The sequence below is a fragment of the Falco cherrug genome, chromosome 3 (genome assembly GCF_023634085.1).
Source record: "Falco cherrug isolate bFalChe1 chromosome 3, bFalChe1.pri, whole genome shotgun sequence".
In the NCBI taxonomy this organism is placed as follows: Eukaryota; Metazoa; Chordata; class Aves; order Falconiformes; family Falconidae; genus Falco; species Falco cherrug.
The window spans coordinates 20916738-20939220 of record NC_073699.1 but is presented as its reverse complement, the minus strand read 5'-3'; the positions used below and the strand labels follow the sequence as shown (position 1 = coordinate 20939220).

Below are 22483 nucleotides of genomic sequence, written 5' to 3'. Positions count from 1 at the left end.
AGCTTCTGCTTGCACTTTTTTCTATGCCTGTTTAATTGAAATGCAGTCGCTGCCTGCCCATCGTTCTGCAGCTGTTTAATACGCACTCAGCCGCTGGCGTGGCCCCGTTCCAGGCTGGAGGCTGGTGTGTGTCTCCAGGCTGAGTCAGGGCCCCTTCCCGGCAGCGGGTGGGTAGGAGCCCCTGAGGCTGGGGAGGAGGGAGCCCGTGCCTGCTGCCTGTCTGTGCTGTTGGGCAAGGAGAGGTGGGCACCAGCAGCTTCAGGTGTGGCAGGGAAGTGAAGCAATTGTCTGCCCCCAAAGGGATCGTCTGGGTGGACCATACCATGAGGGAGAGCCAGGCTATGACACCACGTTTCACAGAGACGTCTAAGCCAGTGATGGGGTGAGGAGGGAGGGATCCGGTTTCAGCACATAGACCTTTGCAGCCATTTTCTTGGTGGGGCTGAGCATCCTTGTGCTGAGTTGAAAGTGTCCAAGTCCTCGGAGGGTACAGAGAAAGCCTGGGAGCATCAGCAGGTCACCACTTCTGCACGTAGGCATTGAAGTGCTCTGGTGCTGCCATCACTTGCCTGTGAGCATCCTCTATCAACACAAAATCACCCAAATGCTGACATGGGGTCTTTGTCATTAGCTGCCAAAGAAACCTCTTCTTTTCTGAGTACTTGGGTTTTGCGACTGTTTCAAGAGAGAAAGTCTAATTTTGAGGCACAAAATGTAGTTTTTCTGCATCGTTCCTCTGGCTTCTTGAGGTTTCAGCATGTCAGTCCACTTAGACTTTCAAAAACACGTCTCAACAGCCGTAACTACCTATTCCTTGTATCCTTGTGCTGGCTCCCAACCCACGCGCCGTAAAACCAAGCTGCTCTTCTCTACCTCATGGAGACGGGAATAGCCCGGTTTCCCGCTGGCTTCACCGGCCTGCCAGCCACTCTTGGCTTATTTTGTTGCAATCCAAAAAACACACCCTTCTTCAAGCATTGACACATCTCCCGAGTGTGGACACCCTTCCCGAAAACATGGGTCTATGTTAGTCTTCCTTAATCCTGCCTGGGAGTGAGCAGCTCCTGCAAGCCTACTGGAATTCAGGCACCTTCAGCTTTGTGTCTGCCTGTCCCTTTCAAATAATGCAAAGACCAGATCCATCTCTTCCTGACACTGAGTTTCCATTGCATTACATGGGATTAATCATCCTTTAGGATATACTGTTCCACTCATCTTAAATGCCATAGGCAGAGCTGAAGCACAACACAAATACGAAACCATCGATGGACAGAAATCTTGTTTTGTGTGCTGATGAAATTCTGCACATCCAGAATTATATATATCCTAGTTGCCAGAAAGTTTATTTATTTATTTCAAAGTGGACGAAGAATTTCCTTCTTAGATAAAATAAAAAAGGAGAAAAATATTCTCCAGAAAGTTCTCTCTTCACCGTTATTGAACCACGCCCTGTACTCTTCATATAAGAAATATTGCCAAAGCCACAATCTTTCATCATGTGGTTCCTTTTAAATAAGCTCCTAGGTACTAAAGGTCAGGAAGATTTTAAAAAAATAACCTGGTAGTATGAAAGAACTTTTTTTAAATGCAAAAAGACAAACAGAGGAATCCTACGCAAACTTGCCATAAATACAAGGGATGAAGATGATGATGAGTGGAATAAACGACATTTGCATTGCATTCACCTGCTTTGTCTCAAATTTTGTTCAGTTCAAGACTCTAATATAAAAATAGAATTACTCAATTTATTGTGATTCTGAGACCATTCTTACACCCTTTTCCATAGATTTGTCTGTCGACTCCGCTGGGAATAGTCACTTACGCAATGACTACAGCCTTAGCTTTGTAGATATTTTTATCCCTCCTTACTACTGAGCTTATGGCCAATATTGGTTCTACCATCTAATTAAGGTGAAGGAAGAAAAATGTAAAACTCTTTCTTTTTCAGTTATTTTTGTTGATTTTTTTTTGCTTCTCCACATTATTTCAACAAAGAAATATTTTGGAGTGTGGGTATTTCCTATATTTGCCATTTGTCCAAAGTGTAATACTTTCTGATAGCCTGCAGAAACTACTGGTTCTTTTTCCTATAAATATTTGCTGATTTCTGAGCCACAGTTTTGAGTTACTTTAAGGCTGAAAATTTGGGCACTTTGATGGTGATTCACCTGCAAACCAGATACCTTTGCCTTGGAGGTGGCAATGTTGATCCATACCAGGAGAGACAGGGTGGGGGTCTGAGGGTGATGAAGGGTTTGGTTGAACTGAATTCATCATCACAGCCTGCCAAAGCCCCCAGCACAAGTTATAATCACGGTGTATGGGGGCTGCGTGCGTATGTGGTTTGGTTACAGACATGTGCCCATTCCTAACTAATTATTTGAACCTTTGTTATCCAGCTCTCTAAACGTTCTAAAAACTATCAAATACCTGGGTTTTGTTGTGGTTTTTTTTTTTTTTCAAATGTTCAGTCTACAGCAGACCATACTATTTATCGGTAATTTTACTATGAGAGCATCTATGAGTCACAGTCAGGGACATGGAATCTGTTGTGCTTGGTGATGCGAACAGCATAAAAAAAAGGAAGATTAAGGAGCTTAATATCTAGTTTCTTGTTTAATTTACCTTCTACCCCAAAACATGGTATATTTTCTGGGACACAAAAGACTGCCTCACTGGAGGACAAGTGTGTATAAAAAAAGATCTAAAAAATGGGGTTGTAGAAGATTTTGAAATCATCAGGTTCTGCTTTAAACCCATGGTATTTTTTGATAACTGAGGGTCGTTTCCACTCTTTGAGAGCACAGTTGGACAGACAACAGCTGAAGGACTTGCCTCAAAGCCCATCTCACCGTCTCCCTCAAATATTCCTGAAACTGCTTTTACTTTTTCTCGGTGAAAGAGAAGCCGACAGGGCAGGACAAACCCCAGCATGCCCTGGGCAGCAGAGGCAGTGGAGGCAGCACACTCCTCTCTCCTCCCGTTCCTCTCCTCCTTTCCACCCCAAGGCAGGGGCAGCCTCACTGCTGAGGGGCTGGCAAAACATCTGCCTTCCCCTGGGTCTGGTTCACAGCCAGGCTGGGAGGAGGGCAGGCACTGGTACGCTGGCAGGTCAGGGTACCCCGCGCACAGCATCCCTCTTCATGTCACCCCCAAGGCCCAGCTCTGGCTGGTTGTCCCCAGCCCTCGCGCCTCCTTCCTTCCCCCCACCTCTGCCTCCCCACAGTGGCATTTCCTCTGTGCCACGGACACGGGGACCCCTCTCCCACCTGCTGCCTGCCGCACACCTCCTCTTTCCTCCTGCAACCTTCCCTGAAAAACAAACTACCACCCCCAAACCCACATTTTTTCCAAGCAACCCTCCCACTTTCTGTTTGCCTCACCCTCTCCCTCATTATCCTGGGTCTCGCTTTTGTTTGTCTTGGCTATTTTGGGCTGGAGGCTCTTTGGGGAAGGGAGTACGGTTTAAGTGTCGCTTGCAGAATGTGAAGTGTTCGATTCCTTCCAGCTGAGTGAAGCTGAATTGATAAATGAGGCATAAACTGGCTGAAAAGTGTCTACCTGAGCGTAGGCACCTGGTTAGCTGAATCAGCTTTCACCGGTATAATCTGTCAAACAGGTGTAACCTTAGGGGAAAAAAAATAAATCTGTTTTAAGAGGCACAGGTAATAGTTTAATGCTAAAGTTTCCCATGAAATCCAGTCAAGGCTATACTGTAGTGAAGTACAGCATGTTCATATGGTACCTATAGCATAAACTATATTCTGTGACTCTGAGCACCTTCTTCAGTATTGCCATTCATGAAGGACCACAAACATCTAGTGTCATTTACAAGAAGAGTAACATATAATTAGTTGGAATATTGAAGAATAAATGTATAAAACAGTACCTGTATAAAACAGTACCATGTACTATGAAGCACCTATGCTTTTCTCTAGCCAATAGCTTACAGTGATTCCACTGATACATTTTTTAACTATATTACTACTGTATACTGCACTACCAATTACTAAATCACTGTATTAACCAGAACTAGTGTAGAAAGGATTAAGATGGAAATGTTTATAAGAGGTGTGTGGGATCCTCTTCATTTGACTGCCAGTAAGATGATTATTCTCATTTTAATACCTACAACACTCCAAACCTTCACACCTGGCAGAGTCATGGAAACATCTGGTCTCTATTTTGCTAATTTGAGACTCTGTTGTTATCATCTTTTAATTATATGTAAAAACAGTTTCTGTTGTAAAATTATGTAAATATTTCAAATGAATGAACACAAAACTGGGAATTTTTTGTGTGTGTTCAGCACCATTTCTCAGCTATGCTGAAAAATGAGATGCTAATAGCATATGAAATATAAAAGGGACTTTATTCCTCTTGATACAAAAAGTGATGTGAGAATTCAGTGAAAAATGAAACCCAAGTATTTTAAAGCAATATGTACTCTCTGTAAGGAGAGCAGCTGTGATGAGCACCTATCATATCTACCAGGACTCTCTTTCTCGTTCGTTGCTTAAGATCCTCTCATTTGTAATAGAGGAATATTGTCATACAAGGCTAAATGCTGATGGCTTTTCCTTCCTTTACACACGGGAGAAGAATATATTGAATACTCCAGCTCTGTTCACACGTGGTTTAAAGAACAGGAGTACAGTCTTCCTCTGCAGCCACCAAAGCCCTTGGCTTGCACTGTGAATGATGACTGGCCCTTAAAATTATGTGAGCTTTTGGTAACAGTACTCCCTGTTGCCTTTTTTGGGGGGCCATGTCTTTGCAGGTGTCTCATTCTGTAACTGAGGGCAATGGTAATCTTTTTATTCTTTTTTTTTTTTTTTTTTATGTGACCTCTCTGTGCTCCCTTCCTTTAAACATCATGGCAATATGTGAGGCTTTCCAAGCCTGTCAGGGCTGTGCATCATCTTTCCTCCATGAAATTACAAGCTGTGGTTAGGGCAAAGGTTGTGAGCTCTCCAAGAATGACACTGGGCCAAATGTGTCTATGGTTGTATCACAACCACCTGGGCCCTCTGAACTAGGACCTTTAATACTTTTCACCTTCTTTCACACCTGTACAGTGACCATGAAAATCCAGCGCTGGTCAATATTTACTTGGCTCACATATTAACTACTAGACCAGACAGGGAGTAGCACAGAGCCAAGCCCAAGATAAGGCATGAAATCCACATGATCTTTGTTATTAGTTCCTATTTCAGAGTCAAGAGTAAAACACCAGTCAAAAAGTAAACTGAAAAATTTAATTGTTTTATAAAATAAGATTATGAAATTCTATATAAAAATCCAGCTTCTTAAATATGGTACATTCACTTCCTCACAGAATATTTAAATATTCAGGTCACTTATGCTATATTTTCACCGTATTTGAGTTAAAATCATTGGATAAATTAAAACATCCCTACCAAAAGATACCACAACTTATACAAATAAAACTAAGCAATAATACTTTTTTAAATACAAAATGTAAAGAAATTAATAACTCTTACAGCATGCTACAAAATTTTGCCAGAAAAATATATGGGATCATTTTTGTTTAGCTAGAAAATATACAGTGTGCTTTTCATTTCTCTTCCTAAAATTCAGTCTCATACAATTTCCATTTAACTTAATAAATATGTACAACAAAACTGTTTATTCCTCAAAGAATATAAATAGCAAATACTGGAGTAGAGCCTGGTCCGGCATTCTTTTTTCATCTAGTGACTACAGTGGGGCTTTTCAACTCTTGAATGTGCAAAAATGCAGAATCAGGCTCTTAGTGTTATCAACAGGGTAATAGCTTTTACAAAAGTGATTTTATTTTTTTAAAAAAACTCCGACAACACTGCAAAAGACTTAGAGCTATTCCAGTCAGGCATTTCTATAAATAGTAAGACATAATGTAAGGAAACAACGTTCCAGTTTAATTACTGCTGGCAGTAATTAGGGGAAAATAGTCAGTGGAGAATTAAAAACATCTTGAATTAGACACATCTTACTTTCACTGATTTAACTTGGTTCCCTATCATTTCTAAAAAGAGTTTCTGGTATAATCTATACATTGTAAATCTGTGAAGAAACTTAACCACCTTCTTCAGACTTTGAATGGTTCGTTTTGGAAAATGGTATGTTTTCAAGTGTTTCAGTCCATAGATTAAACCTTTAATGGTGTCTTGGTCACCATTCTTTATTCTCCACAGATTGAGAAGCTTCAGAACTTGCTCTGTAGGTTGACATAGTTTCATTGTGCGCTCGATATCCTCTTTTCCCACTTTCTTGCCTGGTAAGCTTACCATCAGTGTGTTAAGATGTTCAAAGGTGAGGTTCAGATGGCCAATATGCTTTAAGACACTATTTTCGCAATGATCGATATCTATGGAAAGTGAAAAGAAAGGTAAGTACAATGTATTACAACTTTACCACAGCCTGCAAAAAGCTTCCCAAAACTCAAGGTGAATATTCTCTCCCATTTTTTTTTTTTAATTTTATTTCAAATAATTCTCTCAGCAATGCTTTTTCTTTAGGCTCGTGAAAACACTTAAGAATTTAATTAACTTTGCAAATACAAACAGCCTCAAATTACAGACTTCATAGCAAGTATATATTCCTACATGCCTGGTTCATTTATCTTGTAAAATGTTTTGTGTATGTGTTAGGGCTCCCAATATTTGGTTCAAGTGAATGAAAATTTTTCTCTTCTTCTTCAGAAACGTCTAGGCGAGCTTTGCTAAAATAGTCATTTTGGTTTTTGAAGTATACTAGACACATCACAGCCTGACATAAGCATGCACACTAAAAAGGAGAGGGGAAAAAACCCCGTGTCTGCAGCATTTTTCAAATCTGTTCTGAGCGGATGAAAGGTCGTTCGAATGTGGTGGTTGTTGATGATGGCTTACATGAAAAGACTTGGCCTGACTCTCATAAAACACCTTGGTGTTAACACTGCAGCACTATTTCACCTTTGACACCTGTCTTGGCAGATTCAGCACAAACAAAGCGGTGAATTGGCATGACAAATAGGTACCAGAAGGCAAAAAGAAGGGAAAGCCTGTCTGTGTATTCCTCAGTCCCATGTGTCCCCAGTCCATGAATAGATGTTCTAGTCCGAGCTGTCAATCTCCACTTTACAGAAGACAAATTGCACTCTCAGTTGCAGGCATCCAGCTCCCTCTAACCTCAACAGCCACTGCTCAGATACGACAGTGAGAAACATTTTCCCACTTGATCAAAATTCTTCCTATGTTGTGCACTCTCAAAAGGCAATCCTGGCTGTGACACCACACACGCTCCCGAAGGGGCTACAAGTCTGGGAAGAATTCAGTGACCAGAAGCTAAATTATCTTCCTGCTTCCCCTCGACTTCACTGTGCTTATGGCATCGATAAAACGCAGTCAAACCCTGCAGGTCCTCCTCAAAGCATAATGTATCACCAGGAGGTATTTGATCCCAAGCAATTTTTAAAGTGCCATTTAGAAGGTTGCTTTTAATATACATGCTATGAAAATAAGGTACCTTGAATAATCTTCTTGACCATATCCTGTTCCTTGTTTTGCTGCTTCCATAATTTCAAAAGCTGGAAGGTCTGTTCCTGAGAACTGTGCCTTTGTTTAATCCTTTCGATATTTTCTGTGCTAACCTTTGTCCCAGGCAAACTGTCTGCTAGTATGTTCAGCCAGTTAGGTGTGAGCTGAGTAGGAACAGCAAACCTGAACAAAGCCTCCTCACACAGGGTTACATCTGAAATGAGAAAGAGAAAAGGAATGTCAATTGGTCTGATGTTACCCTGCCCGTCTCAGAAAAAAAAAGCAAGCAGCAAGGATAAGAAGTGTTTAAAAAACAAACTAATGAGTGATCTTTACAGTGCTGGTGCTCTCTGTGCTTGAGCTCCATTTGGTCTGACCTACAATAATTAAAACTGTACTATAGCCATCACCATAGCAGGCAAATGGCTAACAAGCTAGATATTTTTATCATAAATGCTGAAACACTAATTTTAACTATAATTAAAGGTATGTTTTCAGAGCACTTTTCCTTAATAAGATACATACCTATTCCACATTTCTGAGGTGTCATATCTGCATTTTCCTGACAGACGTTGTCACGAACTGCATTTCCCTTCAATGCTGTTTTGAAACCCAGTGCGCTACAGTTCGTGTGCTTTAGACAGGCTGCTTTGGATGATGTTTCATTTGAGAAAAATCCTTCTGGACATCTCTTACATACAGTGTCACTCTCAGGGGTACCTGTGGAAACAGGAAAATAATGCATCCAATTACATATAACTTCAACTGTGAAAAAAATACAAGAATACAAAAACAGAAGAAAATATTCCTCTCCAAATTGTCATGCTTCTGCTTTTCACATTTCTGATCTAGGAAGAAATCACATTTAGGAAAAAAAGCAAACCCAACACCTCCAATTTTGAAAAACAAAACATGTCCTTTAAGAAAATGATGTTCCTGCTGGAATAATGGAGTAAATAGTACTTTTACATATACTTCTTGCTGAATTTAAAATCAGTAATAACTTATTAAATCAGTAATTTAGTAAAGTAATATCTTTAAATCAGTAATTACTTGAGTCTACTTAGACGTTACATGATGTCTGACCTTCATCTGTCAACTGTAGAAATGTTCTGTCAAATAATTAAACGGCACGAGAAACTGTTCTAAATTTTACTCTGTAGTATCTGCCCAGAACCTTGCTTGAATGGATTACTTTAGTTCTAGCTAAAAATACAACCCAACTAAATATCAACTGAAGACCCTCTGAAAAGTACTTTCCCTGCTCAAATATTAAATTATACATGAAAATAGAATTTCAGTAAAATTTTTGAACTTTTTTCTGGGCTTGAATAAAATATTATTAAAAGCAAATAAAATCAATTTCCAATATAGCAAAAATATTTAATATGCATACGTATGTTTTGCTTTGTGTTTTATTTTTACACAGCATAGTTTTACTTCAGAATCAAAAATATAACACAACAACAGAATGACAATACATGGTTTTATCACATTGACAAAGAGCTAGACAATTGATGCATGAAACCTGAAACAATGCAAAATCTAACCACCAGTGGTAGGAAAGCAACAGCACCAATAATTGTTGAATTTTCACTCTTAATTCATCTTTATTCAGTCAACATTTAAGCAAGTGCCTGAAGTCTAATATCTAATATTGCATTGAACATGAACTTAAGCACATGCTTAAATTTTTTTGAAATATTTGGAAAACGTATTTGAAGAAGAAAATGCCTCCATCTAGTGTATTTTGGAAGTATTTACATGTTGATGCTTATTTTAATGCTAGCTTTTAAGTAATTTTATTTATTTTGTGCATTTCCTTAGAGAAAAAGAGTATGAATCTCAAGTTTTACACCAGCTGTGAAATGAAGATTAATACTTGCATATACGTGACCTAGCACTTCTCTCATCAGACAACAAGTGAAAACAAAGAAGTTTTTGTTCATCTGAAAAAACAGAGACTGCGCATTGCCAACCCCCCCAAAATCCTCTGCTTGTTGCAGCCAGCACCCCACCTGCAGCAACAGTGTCTGCCCCTGTGTTTTCTTGTGCAGTGTGAGAGCATCAAAACTCTCTCGGGGCTGCACAGAACTCTGGCCAAGACCTGTACCTGAGCCGGCAGTAATGACCTTTCCTGAGGCATCTGAATTCTTAGCAGCTTTCCCTGCTTCAGACACGCCGCTGTTGTGTTCTGGCAGCAAGGAAGGGGAAGAAAGGAGAGTCCCTGCAAACAGTGCGTTGTTCTGCTCGGAGCTTCCTCTATAACCTCTATAACCTTTGCGGCACAAGAGGGAAATAAACTGGGTAATCCATCAGCATTCTCAGGGTTCAGCACAAAGTCACCTCCCAGCTTTACCACCTTCTTCTTCGCTGCTTATCTGGCCGGTCTTGTTCAGGGCATAAACCACCGCAGCCCATCTGCCTTTCCGCCGCTCCCTCCAATTTGCCTGGAATCCCCCATTCTCCCCAGGGAAACGGCAGCCGCCAGGAAGACAGTGCCTCCTCATACCGGTGCTGCTTCCCCAGCGCATTGCTGCTAAACGCTCTGCCACATGCAGGGCCAACCACAGCAGAAAGGAACAAAACCTTTATCTTGCACTCACAGAAGGGGACTACCAAAGTAAAGTGATCTGCCCAACGTAATCATGAGCAACTGACAGTGGGGAAACAGATTTCTAATGCTTTAAGCTTTAAATGAGACTTCTTGTGTGGCAGTGGAAGCATATTTTTCTACACTTAGGTTTTACTACACTTGAATTTACATCATTACAAAGTTCAGAAAGGCAGAAAGCAGGACACAGTTTGGCCCATGCTTATTAAACTCTCAATTGATGCCTCACCTCAAAAGCTGACTATTGACACAGGGGTATGCAATTATTTTTACATCTTCTTTCCTTGTTTGAGGTCTGCTTGGGACTACCTGGTTCGTTCTGATAGTCTTTTGGAAATCAACTTTACAATAAATTACACAATTCAAAAATTTATCTTCTTCCAAAGTTTGTTTCATTTTGAACACAGGGATTCAAATTTGTCTGCCACGGTTTCACTGTGCTCACAGAGATGCAGCAGGCTGGTTGCTCAGACAATTTAAACTTCTTTGTTCAGCTCCCAAGTGGTCTTTCTGCGAACTTTGTTTCTGGCCCCTTTTGACTTGCTGCCAAGGTACGGTGGAACCTCATTAACCCAAGCCCCTGGGTATAACAATTTAGGTTAATGAAGGTTTATAATATGGAAATGCGGTAGCTGCCAGTGGAAATGCTTAACAGTGGCAAGGGCATCAGGGTAATGCTTAGGTAACCAATTACTCAGGGACTACTGAGCAGCTACAGCAGCGACACTCCTTACGTCAAAGTTGTCCTCCAGTGAGAGGTTCATAACCCAAGAAAGGACTCCCAAGCTGTCATGTGGCACAGCTCTCAAATGTACAGGCCAACCAGCTCTAGTGCTTCTCACTATGTACATAATTCCTAGGGAAGTAATTCTGTAGTCTGGAGACTGGTTGCCTACGGGTTCGTGTCTGAGATGCTTTGATTTTCCATATTCCCTTCCTCAGTACGCTTCTCCAGGCAGTTATCAATCTCTGTACAATGACAGTTTACAATTCTTTCAGGCTGTATTAAATACTGGAGCTAAACTGAGCCCTGACATTTGCCAAATGATAAATGATGTATTTTGTTTTGAGAGAACTTATTGGTTTAACAATTTATGTTGTCTTAAATGAATACACTCCACTGAAAAGTACCACTTCGCTCTGTATCCTCACGAGACACACAGCACAACGCCAGCCTGCTTGACAAAGAAATGGTTGTTTGTTTCATAATAGTAACAGTTTCCCTAAGAGTTCCACTTAGGATGCGGATAATTAATTATTACCACATATTGCTGTGATGCTAGAGCTGTATTAATATTGTTATAATTATACACTTGGTGTCAAACATGTAGTGCTCCTGGTGTTTGTCAAGATATACAGTTGTTTGAAACAGCAGATTTCAAAATGAAAAACATTATTATTTATCACACACACAAATACTACATTCCAGATAATGTTCCTTTAAAAGAGGCAATCCATCATGTTTCTCATTAGAGTGCAATTTGCTACATTTGCTACTGCCATTAAGTTATATATTACAGTAGGAGCAGGGTATTCCGCTGAGAAATGTTCCTCTGGCTACAGTCCAAATGATGCAGACTAGGAACAGGTTCAATTGGCTTTACAATTTACTGTCCTGTAATTTCATCCGGACAAGGCTCTTTCCTAATCTTGTAAGTGCTACGAGTCATTGATGTGCGGTAGAGGTCTAATTAAGTCTGCGCACACTGACAAGCGGTACGTACCTGGCTGCGCAACACCGAATCCAGGAGGACACTCTGTGTGCTTTAAACAAAACTCAAGCTCCAGGTATCTGCCTTCGATGCACTCGCAGACGCGGTTCTGTGTGCTGGTGCACTCCTGCTTGATGTACTGCAGCTCTTTGCAAACGGTGCTGCAGTACTGGCATTCATCATTGCTGTTCCACTCCTCAGCATAGTACTGGTCCGGACACGGGGCACACTGCGTCGGGCTGGTGGCTGTACAGTGCTGCTTCACGTAGCTCCCAGGAGGGCACTGGTCACACAGCAGTTGACGAGATGTCCCTGGGTCGTAATGGGCATACTTGGGGGGAGAGCTGTCCTGGATGGCCCACTTAACAGAAATGTCCAAGAGCTAGCAATAGGAAAATACAACATGGCTTGCTTTAGTTCTGGGGAGCACCGTGGTCACACAGAAGCCTACATTTTAATGAGTTTATGAATCTAATCATGTCACTATCTTAAAAAAAAATGTTTGCATTAGAAATTTATAAAATATTAACCAGTTTCCAGACTCTCCTATGTCTGTCAGAATGGGAAATTTTTACGATCTTATCCAGCAAATCTTCCTGCCACACATACTTCCTTGTTCTTCCGTAGGTGTAGATCCTATTCTTGTCTCATTTACACGCATTCGGTATCACTGGGCAATGACCTTTTACCGCCTGGCACCACAGAACCTGGCCAATTAGTTTCACTGGTGACACGCTCGATGTGCAACAAGGTGGGGATTATGCACTCCTGTGTTCCTAAGTATCAGTACTTCAGATGCAAAAGAAATACCATCTCAGCATACAAATCTGACCAGCATACCGCACCATTACCACAGATACCTTTAAAGGTGGTTCCTTACAATATTTCTTTTCACCAGCAATGAATGGCTAGAACAATATAGGTTTCATTTTAATGCTTTCTATTTAATCTTGCACTGCAAAGCAGCAGCTCCAGGGATAAAACGTGGCAGCTACATCAAGTATGAAGATGCAGCTTCAGGCAGAGGTAAAGAATGCTGCAGTTTATGAAGGGTACGTTGAAGATTTAATTGCACGAGCTGGAAGAGGCCAGGCTAACACTTTTGCTTCCCATATAAAACCACAGGCTTACAGCTGTTGTGAGGACCTGGCTCAGTACTGGCACACGTCATGACCGCTACAGCCCTTCTGCTTCCTGCAACAGCCTGCTTCGCTGGTGCCACTTGGGATCTAGCGATCTGAGATGACCTTGCCCCTCTGCTGAAACAACCTCCGTATCACATCGTTTTGGTCTTGTAACTGAAAATTTGGTTCTGTGATTCCACCGGCCTATCAAAAAAGTAAGTCCTGGGTTTACTCCCTGTACACTGCCCTGAGCCCCACAGGGTCAGCTGCCAGCTCCCTCTGCCCATCGAGAACATGGCTCTGCCCCAGTGCTGCGTATCATTCAAATTATAGACCCAACTAACTTGTCTTTGTTGCTATTTTAATCCCAGTCAGGTAGCACAGAGTTGCCAATTCCATTTCAAGAACGTTATTTTCCTCTTTTCCAATGCAGATGTCCCCAAAGTGTGAGTGGAATTAACACTTTTTATTCATTCAGACTCTGCATTTCCTAAAAAGGTGTCATCTAAGGGCCTCACTTCTGTCACAGCATGGCACTTCTGAAGTGATAGTCTTATTAAGGTTGCAAAGGACAACTTAATCATTCATCTGCATTAACACAAGTCACAGCATTTGCACCAAGTAGTATTAGGTGCCTAAATTAGGAACTCTTACTGCTTAAGAAAATATTCTTAAGTGCATCCTCCTGTTGCCGGTCTATGAATCCACTTTTTATACAGCTATACTTAGACAGGCTAAAGAATGAAGTGCAGATCACATGGCTATTCCCCACAGCCTCTTTTAGTTCCCCTTGACTAAGGCCTGTAACTTGTTCTAGCTGTGATTTCTACAGATGGAGATCCCACTTTTTCTTGTGGTCTCAATGCACAATCTCTTCTGCTGTGAGAAATTCCTTACTAGTCATTGAAGTATGATGTACCACTCCATTTTCGTTAAATAACTGGATCCATTTCATGTGATCTATTTAACCAGAGGGTGCAGCACATTTTTTAATAGTGAATGGCTTTCCACTGATGAAAAATGCACCCACCCTTGGTAAATCTACAGCTATTACTCTAGTAATAAGGAAGTCCTGGTAATCCCATTAATTGTTAATGTGAACAGTCAGGTTTCCTTCTGTGTTTTTTATTCAGTAATAGATGATACAGCATCCCAGAGTCCAAGACTGGCATGGACACACACATTCCCTTTGCTGAACATAACAGACTGCAACATGCAGCACAGATGCTACAAAGATAAGCATCAACCCACATTTCATGCAGATGTCTGCGGAAACCCAAGACAATACCCAACTCAGATGAAAATCTGACACTGCGAAAATTATTAGAGACAGCAACCAGACACACGGGCAGCGTGTCCTTGTGCAGAAACACCAGCTTTCCTGCTCTGCAATGTACAGCTCCCAACAAATCCCAAGCTGTCACTGCAGCAGAATCTGCTCCTCTCAGTCACGCCTCTGCCCTTGGTGACACATTTTCAGGTGCTGAAAGGTTAGGCGGACCATTTCATGACTGCTTAACTCACCTCTGCAGGAGCAAGAGCAACAACATTTTCTTTATTTTCCTTACCCAGCTTTTTACATTGAAAATCATATATGAGACAAGTGAGAAGTTTTGCTGCAGGGGATGATTCAACATTAAAAATAATTCAAAATTGGTAAATAGGGTATAAGAGCATGGGGGTTTGTAGGCAAAAATGTTTCCTGAAGAACCTACAGCTATGTAAAGCAAGCCAATAAAAAAATGAAAACAATTCAACACAATTTGAGAGGAAATGATTTTAAAAAATTGAGAAAAAATAAAAAGAAATACTTGAACAATACATGTGTGAGATCATGCAAAGCTTTGCCTTTGGAAGTACCAACAGCTATGAACTGTTAATGGCAACCAGAATACTATTAATCTAAATAAACATACCCAGTAACCATAATAACAGGGTTAATAAATCAGGATCACTAAAAGGATGATCAGTCTTTGCATCTGATATTTTCTTTGTCTGTTTAAAAGAAAAGCACATCACGCCTGTCTTCTTTCCCAGAAACACAACTTGTATAGCTGCAATAATCCATCCATCAGTGGCTGAGCCATTTGTGTGCAGGATCCAACACCTTTATTTAGTAAACAATTATGACAAAAGATTCTTCAGTCAAACTAAAGGTATAAATTCAATCAGTATCTCAGTATTTCGCCAGAACATTCTTTACATATTTTTCAACATAGAGCTAGGTTACCATTACCATTACTGTTTGATTACTATGATCCTACTAGTACAGTGAGCTGTTGTGGCTCATTGCCACAGGACATTGTAAATGGTTGAGTTCAAAATGTTTCTTGACATAGTAATGGAGGAAAATAATGAAGGGCTATTAAACATAAACATCATCTTTTGATCAGGAACCCCCAAACCGCAATTTCCTTGAGTCTAGAGGAGTGTTTTGGGAAAATATCACTATTTTTCTGCCTTTTTCTTCCATCTCCTCTATGCACCAGTTATCAGCCCCTGCCATAGACAGCATATGGGGCTTTTTAGGACATTTTTTCTGGATCATTTTTTTCTTAGACCCAGTACAGCTATTAGTATGTAGTTAAGTACATTTCTAGACTCCAATCCCCAATACCACGCTTCTTCATAAGACTACTGTAGGTCCCTTAATAATACTTAAGAGAATAGATCTGCAAGATTGTCTTCTATGCAGACTGAAAACACCTAGCACACATGAGCATTCTGAATATTAATATGCAACCTGAAAATCAGCAGTTATCCTTGAACTGCCAAACTATCAACTGCCAAAGTAAAAGCAATCTATTTTTCAGAAGTTTTGCAAAAATGCAGGAAGAATAGTGTAAGGTAATTAAGTATAATTTTAGTTTTACTGCAGCAACTTGGCACAAACAGAAGGAAAGACTCTTCTTGTCCCACAGCTCACAGAATAAGTCAGAGGGGAATGTCACTAAACTGTCCTTTCTCCTGTCCTAAGACACACTGAATTTCTGCTTACATTAGCAAGTTGGATCACCTGTTACAGCAGATTTGTAGAGCAAAACAGATGGTGCCAGGCACCTGACATCCACATTATGCATGATTCAGAGGGGATATTTGGACTAACTTCAGTCTGCTCTCGTGGACTGAGCATGCATTAGTGGTTACAGTGCATCTGGTGCGTCTCTGGAGTCCGTCCCTGGATTTACTTTCATCAATCCAGTTTACTTTTGTAAATCCACTTTGTGCACTCCAAGTCTGCCCTGATGTGCAAACTAAAATACAGTAAGTAAGGATAATCAGGAGAGGCCGTTCAAAAGCGTGTTCCCAAATCTAATTAAAATGATAATTAAATGCATTTTATGTCATTCCTGACATTCTCCTCCTGAACTATGCTATAACCAACTTGGTAGCAGATTCTCAGCCACGTAAAACCTTTGACTAACCTGAATGCCCATGTTTAAAGGTGGGCTATGTACTAAACACCTGAATCTCCACTGTAAGAAATGGCACTATTTGAGCACATGAAAATGCCATGATCAGAACTTACTAGTTCTGAACACTGGTCTTCCCAAAAGCTTCATAGAAAGCAGGATTTCTCCTATAATCATGCCAGCAATGGCTTGTTTTGCTTTTGCTGGAAAAGTTCGGCATGTTCCAGTTTGAAAGGAGAAAGAAACTAGAAGTCTGGCTTCAGTTTACTGGAATCAGAAGTAGGGACAACGAGCATGTTCACCTTTTAAGCCTTAAGAAACCAAAGCTGGAGTCTATCAGTGCTACACCTGGCCAAAGTGATGGATTTATCACTCAGATGATTGCATAAAATTCTGTTCATCCTTGTTTAGGAAAGGTTAATGCAGCCTGGAAGAAGTACAGAAAAAGTTTAGCAGGAAACGGAGTAATTAATCTTGAAGAGGTTCTTGATTTGGTTAATAGTTTGGCAAGTCAAAACAGTACCTATAGATACAGTACAGATAGACAGCGAACACACAAGAGAGAACTTTCTCCATTAAAGGATAATGATGGCAAATGAAAAAGGGATCCTCTCATCAGAGGAAGTTTGGGGACAACCTTTTACTGAGAAGCAGGTGCAAGAAAGCCAAGCAGTTTAAATATAGCTTTCAATGCATTTCTGAAAGCAAATACACCATTTGGTTTCCTGGAAGAGCTGGGGAATGGACTGAAAAGATCTAGGCAGCTTCTTTTAATTTTAATCCCCAAGCAAGTCCTTTATATCCCAACACCAATGGAAGCCAGTGATACTCAGTATCTTGTTCATCTCCAACAAATCAACTGCTATTCTGTTTCAGAGTGCACTCAATTGCAAATGATTTTCCTAGGGGTAGTGAAATCCAAGGCTCAGTTTAAAAAAAACATTCCCCAGAGTTGGGAGGTTTTGTTCTATGAGTATGAAATGCTATCAGTAACAAAATAATTACAACAAACCAAAACCAAAACAAAACCTAGTGTCATTAACTACATCTATCAACCCGTCAGGTGAAATTCAGTTCTAGTGTCATAGGCTCATTTCTGAGAGGACTGAAAAACTCAGTCCTCATCCATCTCCCTGGGACAAATCCTGGGTACCTCTCAGGATGGCTGTCTCGTGTGAGGAACCAAGATGAACTGTAAATACTGAAGTACAAGTCTAGTGTAAGTCAGTGTCATACAAGTAAATACTGAGAATTTATTCAAAATGAGTTACTCAAGGTTAAGAAACAATTCTTTCATTGTGTCACTCAACACATTAGACCTGAAGCTGTATTTTTCCATACTATCTTTATGTCAGCATGCATAATGCTAACATAAAAGGCCTGTGCATTCCATTTATTTGAGCCCTTAGAAGATGCTTTTGAAAGAGAAATAATGTGATTGTAAAATTTCATTTTAGATCTTGGGCATGAAAAAAGTACACGCCCTTTTCTTTCATCTTTAAATGTAAGGCAAAGAGCCACTTGCTTTTTCTTGTTGAATTAAAATGAACTGAAAGACAAAGCACATAAAGCAAAAATCCTTCAAGCATCATCCCCTTAAATCACTGCTTTGTAAAAGAAAAGAAAGTGGCTTTTCAGCATATGAAAATATTATTATATAGCTTGGCTTTGTGGTTTTGGGTTGTAGACCAAAGAAGAATGTTTAATTTGCTGAGAAAGATAAATCTGTTTCTGTTTTGCATTCCACAACTATTCCGAAGCATATTTTCCTGCGTGATAAATAATCATTCAAGGCATCTGTCAGATTGCCTCTAGTGTTTGCATTGGGTTCAAAGTAAAACCTCCCAACTCTCTGCTTTCTACACAAAGTATTTGGACAAAGCTAAGGCAAGAGGCCTTCTCTTACCCTCAGCCCTTAGGCAGAATGCCTCACTGAAATCATGCACAGACCCCAGAGAAATCCCAGTGGTGAAATATAGCACTGAAGGATATTAACAACATTCTCCTAATCAACAACTTGTCAAATCAAAACAGTAACTCTAGATCCAGTATGTGACAGTGTCATTCTGGATCAGATCCATGGCCATCTATTGCAAACAACCACTGTAAAATATTTGTCATCGAGGGAGAAGTTACTTTCATCCACGTGGGAGATACTCAGCTCTCATTCTCCCCACCTTGCTGCTCTGGGGGGCCCCATGCAATCACCGAAAGTAACCTCTGTGGGCCAGCGGCTATGCAGCACTGCTGAGCCCAGGAGCTGCCTCAGGCTCACGTAGAGCACAGCCCAGGCAGGGCACCTTTCGGCAGACTGCAGCAGAGCGTCAGGTACACAACACAAGCTAAAATGGAGTCATTTTTGCTGGTTTGAGTTTAGCTTATAAAGCTGTTCCACCAAACTGTTCCAATGCAATCCGCTCACTTGGGACGTAAAGGAACCTACTTTTGTACAGTAGATGCTTCATAAAGTGGAGGCTGCTCCTTTACATAAGGAATGTGACTAGTGACTCTCCTGAGCCACCTGTATTCAAAGCAGGCTATCAACCACTGTCTTCATTTCTGTCAGTACAGCTGTATGTCAGCAATTCAGATCTCACAGAGACTTTGCAAGGCACCATTAGTTGTCATTCACAAAGCAATTTAGGGGTCTAAACTATTGTTTCATTTTCAGTGGTAGAAAAATGACACTCAGCTGAAGAGCAGTTTTACATCTTATCGAAGAAGTGCTACATTGGAAGTCTTTGTTTCTATGAGTTATATTTGCCTTGAAGCATGTGGAGGAAGAAAGCAGAAAAGACTAACCAGGTATTCACCAGAAGATGTGTCTTATCCATAGCACACATTTTGGAACATTATTCACCAGAGTGACATCAAGATTTAGAGCCAACCCAAACGTGGGATGTTACCAAGATGACTACAGTCTGCCTTTGCACTGAACAGAATTACTAACAACTGACCATCCAGCTCGAGAAACATTATGCCCAGTATTATGGGCAAACAGGTGTTTTTCTCCAGGAAGACCGTCAGAGCAGCAAATCTACTAGCATAGAAGTTAAACACAGAAGAAACAAAATTAAAGTTTCTGTGAGATTTGAATGGTGGGTGTTATTTAAATTGTGACAATATCTTTTAAAAAATTTTCTGGTAACCTTGGTGTTTTATTTTTAACCAACACACATGCAGACAGACAGAAGGAAAGTCAGACAGAAAGATAACTCCTACCCTCGCGGGCTGCAAAGCCACCACTGCCTACACACAGCAAACCCAACAGGCAGGCCAGAAAAAGCATGTCACATGCGCCCAGAGATCCAAAATAGAGAAAGGTCAAGTTTAAGGGTCAAGATAGTTACGTGACAAGTAACGAGATCCAGCTCTGGGGAATTTCTTTTAATTCTGTCTGATTTCATAACACTTGTCTGTTTGTAAGCAGTTTTAGTGTTTCAGCAAACAACACGTACATGCATGCACCACCACAGCAGGTCCCCTTTCTGAAACCTTAGCAAAGAGGCTAAGGCTGAAAGTACATCATGTCCAAAGAGTCTTTTTTAGCTATGGTGTCTCCAAACTAGGTTTAAGGTGAGGGAGCCAAACATACACAACTTTGTACTGCTGTTGTGCCTCTTACAAGTTTTATAAAACGGGTACTAAAATTACTTGTCTGAGCTCTAGCACATCTGACATTACTTAAACTTCACAATAACTTCAAAAAATTGCTTTTAAAACAAAAAAAAAAAAAAAAGGAAAGAAAGAATTGAATGATTAAGCACTGCGGTATGTACACCACTGACATATTTCAGCTCCAAGACTCATCTGCCAGAGGATTACACTGAACTTCAACAAACACTATTAACTTTACAGGAGAACACGAACAAGCACATTACATTTAATCAAAATCAAAATGCCAATGTGATTATTTTATGACAGCCACAGATAAGAAGACAACCTGATAACAGGCTGTTGCTGAAATTCCCAGATTAACTTCCCGTGCTTTCATGTGACAAAGAAGGGACATCGTCATACATGAAATGAAAAAGTTTTCCTGTGTTTCAATTTGCTGACCACGAGCCCGACAATTTTTGCTTCCCTTGCTCCATTAATTACTTTGGGTTTGTTTCTCAAAAAGCTCTTTCAGAAAGTTGTACGGAGAGTAATAAACATGCATTACTCATCGGATCCTGGAAATCTCGTTGCATTTATGAAGGGCTTTTAAAATAAATGGATCTCAGTTCTAATGCTCTGCCACAACATTAATGCCACTGTACTCACCAAAACAACTCAGGAACAAGTTACTGTGCAGGCATGCATAACAGCCTGCTGTGAATATTATTTTTAATGTTTTTCTTTGAATGTTTTCCTATCCAAAAGATGAATAGCCTCTGAATAGATGTTACACAGTATCTGTCTGTAAGCAGGCTGTAATTAATCTGACATCATACACAATTCCATATGGCTAAATGGATTAAATGACATTTTGAATGATTTGAAAGATTTACTGCACTGCTATCATCTGTAAAGTTGCATCTGGAAGTATCTTGCTAAATCACAAAGTAAACAAAACCTTATTAAAGCAGAGGCTTATACCAGATTTAATAACACAACTTTTTCTGTAATAGCTACTGACACAGCTACTAATTCATCACTTTCTTGCACATGAAACTGAATTTTCTAAGCCAAAACAAGCACTGCACACTTGTGCTTTTTTTCCTGGAGTTTACAGCGGTTTTCCCGGGTAAGAAAGCCAGCCCTGTATCTGGGATACTGACCAGAGCCACTGCAGCAGAGATTACAGAGACAGGCAGGGACAGAGCTTTTGTAAAGCAAAAACAAACATCCCAGCCTACAGTTTCTAAATTGATTGCTAGATATAGTGTTTTGTGTCAGCATGGTATGATGAAGCCTTAAAAAAAGGAGAGAGAAAGACAGGAAAAAAGGTGAAAGGAAAGCAAATCATGCCACTACCTTAAGAATGGGATGAAAATCCCTGCTGCTTCCCTGGAGCTGGACATGTCCATTGCACTGCAAACCTCACCAGGAAAGCTCGGTGTGATGAAATGAAAAGGGTTTACCCAGAAAATGGAGAGAAGGGGGGGGAAAGAACAAAAAAGCCCCAAACCTAAAAGAAAACCCAACCAAAAAAGAAACCCCAACCCACCAGAAGAAAAGCCATATGTCTTTACAGCCTGATCTCTGAAGCTGTAATGCATCTGAAAGCCTATCTACCTCTGAAGAGACTTACCACAAGCGTGCAGCACAGGAACTTGTTCATTGTGGTCGGTGGAAGAAACCTCAGCGAGCTGGGAAATCAGGCAGAGAGTCAGCTCCCGCTCCAGTCTCCTAGCAGCCTGCTTACATCCCCCAACATTAAAGACACGATATATATATAGTCCCGGTGTAACAGGAAGCTTTGGCTCAGCTTTGATCACTCATTCCCTACCATGACCAAACTTTTCTCTCTCTCGCACGCTGTCTCTTCCCCCCCCCCCCCGCTTTTTTTTTTTTCCTTTCTTTCTTTCTTTCCTTTTTTTTTTTTAGGAACCTGTAAAACTTGATGACTTAATGGAACCCTTTGAGTGCTGTAACCACAGACTGGAAAATGCAGGAGGGAGTGTCAGGGGCTGGCCAGGGGAGGGTTTAATTGCGCTCTGGCTGGCTGGCTGGCTGTGCCCCCTCCTCTCCCCTGAGCAGCTGGCCCGGAGCAGAGACCAGCCACTGCCCGGGGACGCCAGCGGGTCCCTCAGCGTCCAGGGCTCACGGAGACACGGTTAAAAATCACTGCCAGGGCTCAGCATGGCCGCCCGACCGCAGGGCCCTCCAGCACAACCGGGGCTGCCGTTTCCATGGGAGGCAGCGGGCTCCTTTCGGCTCAGCTCCCCAGGGCTTTCCAGGAGTGGGGCTGGATGGGAGGAAAAGGCCAGGGAGGGTTTGGTGCAGGGAAAAGAGGATCCCGCTGGTTTCCATTCCCTGCTAAGGCAGGAATGTCAGGAATGGCCCCGTTGCCCCTGCCACTCACCAAGGCAGGCCTGCGCAACATGGCGGACGCCCACCCATGGCGGCTGCCCCAGCACCAGCCCTGAGGGGCTTTGTGAGGAGAGACCTGTGG

The 22483-nt window shown here is 41.2% G+C and overlaps 1 protein-coding gene across 1 annotated transcript; it reads right to left on the bottom strand.

Annotated features, from left to right (window-relative positions):
• Positions 1-5244: 5244 nt before the first annotated feature.
• Positions 5245-21894, bottom strand: TNFRSF11B (TNF receptor superfamily member 11b). Its single transcript, XM_005434430.3, has 5 exons — positions 21620-21894; positions 11859-12228; positions 8046-8240; positions 7510-7734; positions 5245-6370 (listed from the first exon to the last, which is right to left on the bottom strand). Exons 1-5 carry the CDS (start codon positions 21647-21649, stop codon positions 5982-5984), a joined length of 1209 nt encoding a protein of 402 aa, XP_005434487.1. The 5' UTR covers positions 21650-21894; the 3' UTR covers positions 5245-5981.
• Positions 21895-22483: the final 589 nt, after the last annotated feature.

Coding starts and splice junctions, on each gene's coding strand:
- TNFRSF11B (XM_005434430.3), bottom strand. CDS start 21,649: ATGAACAAGTTCCTGTGCTGCACGCTTGTG. Junction 8,241..11,858: donor ATTCGGTGTTGCGCAGCCAG/GTACGTACCGCT, acceptor CTGTTTCCACAG/GTACCCCTGAGAGTGACACT. Junction 7,735..8,045: donor ACCTCAGAAATGTGGAATAG/GTATGTATCTTA, acceptor TTCTCATTTCAG/ATGTAACCCTGTGTGAGGAG.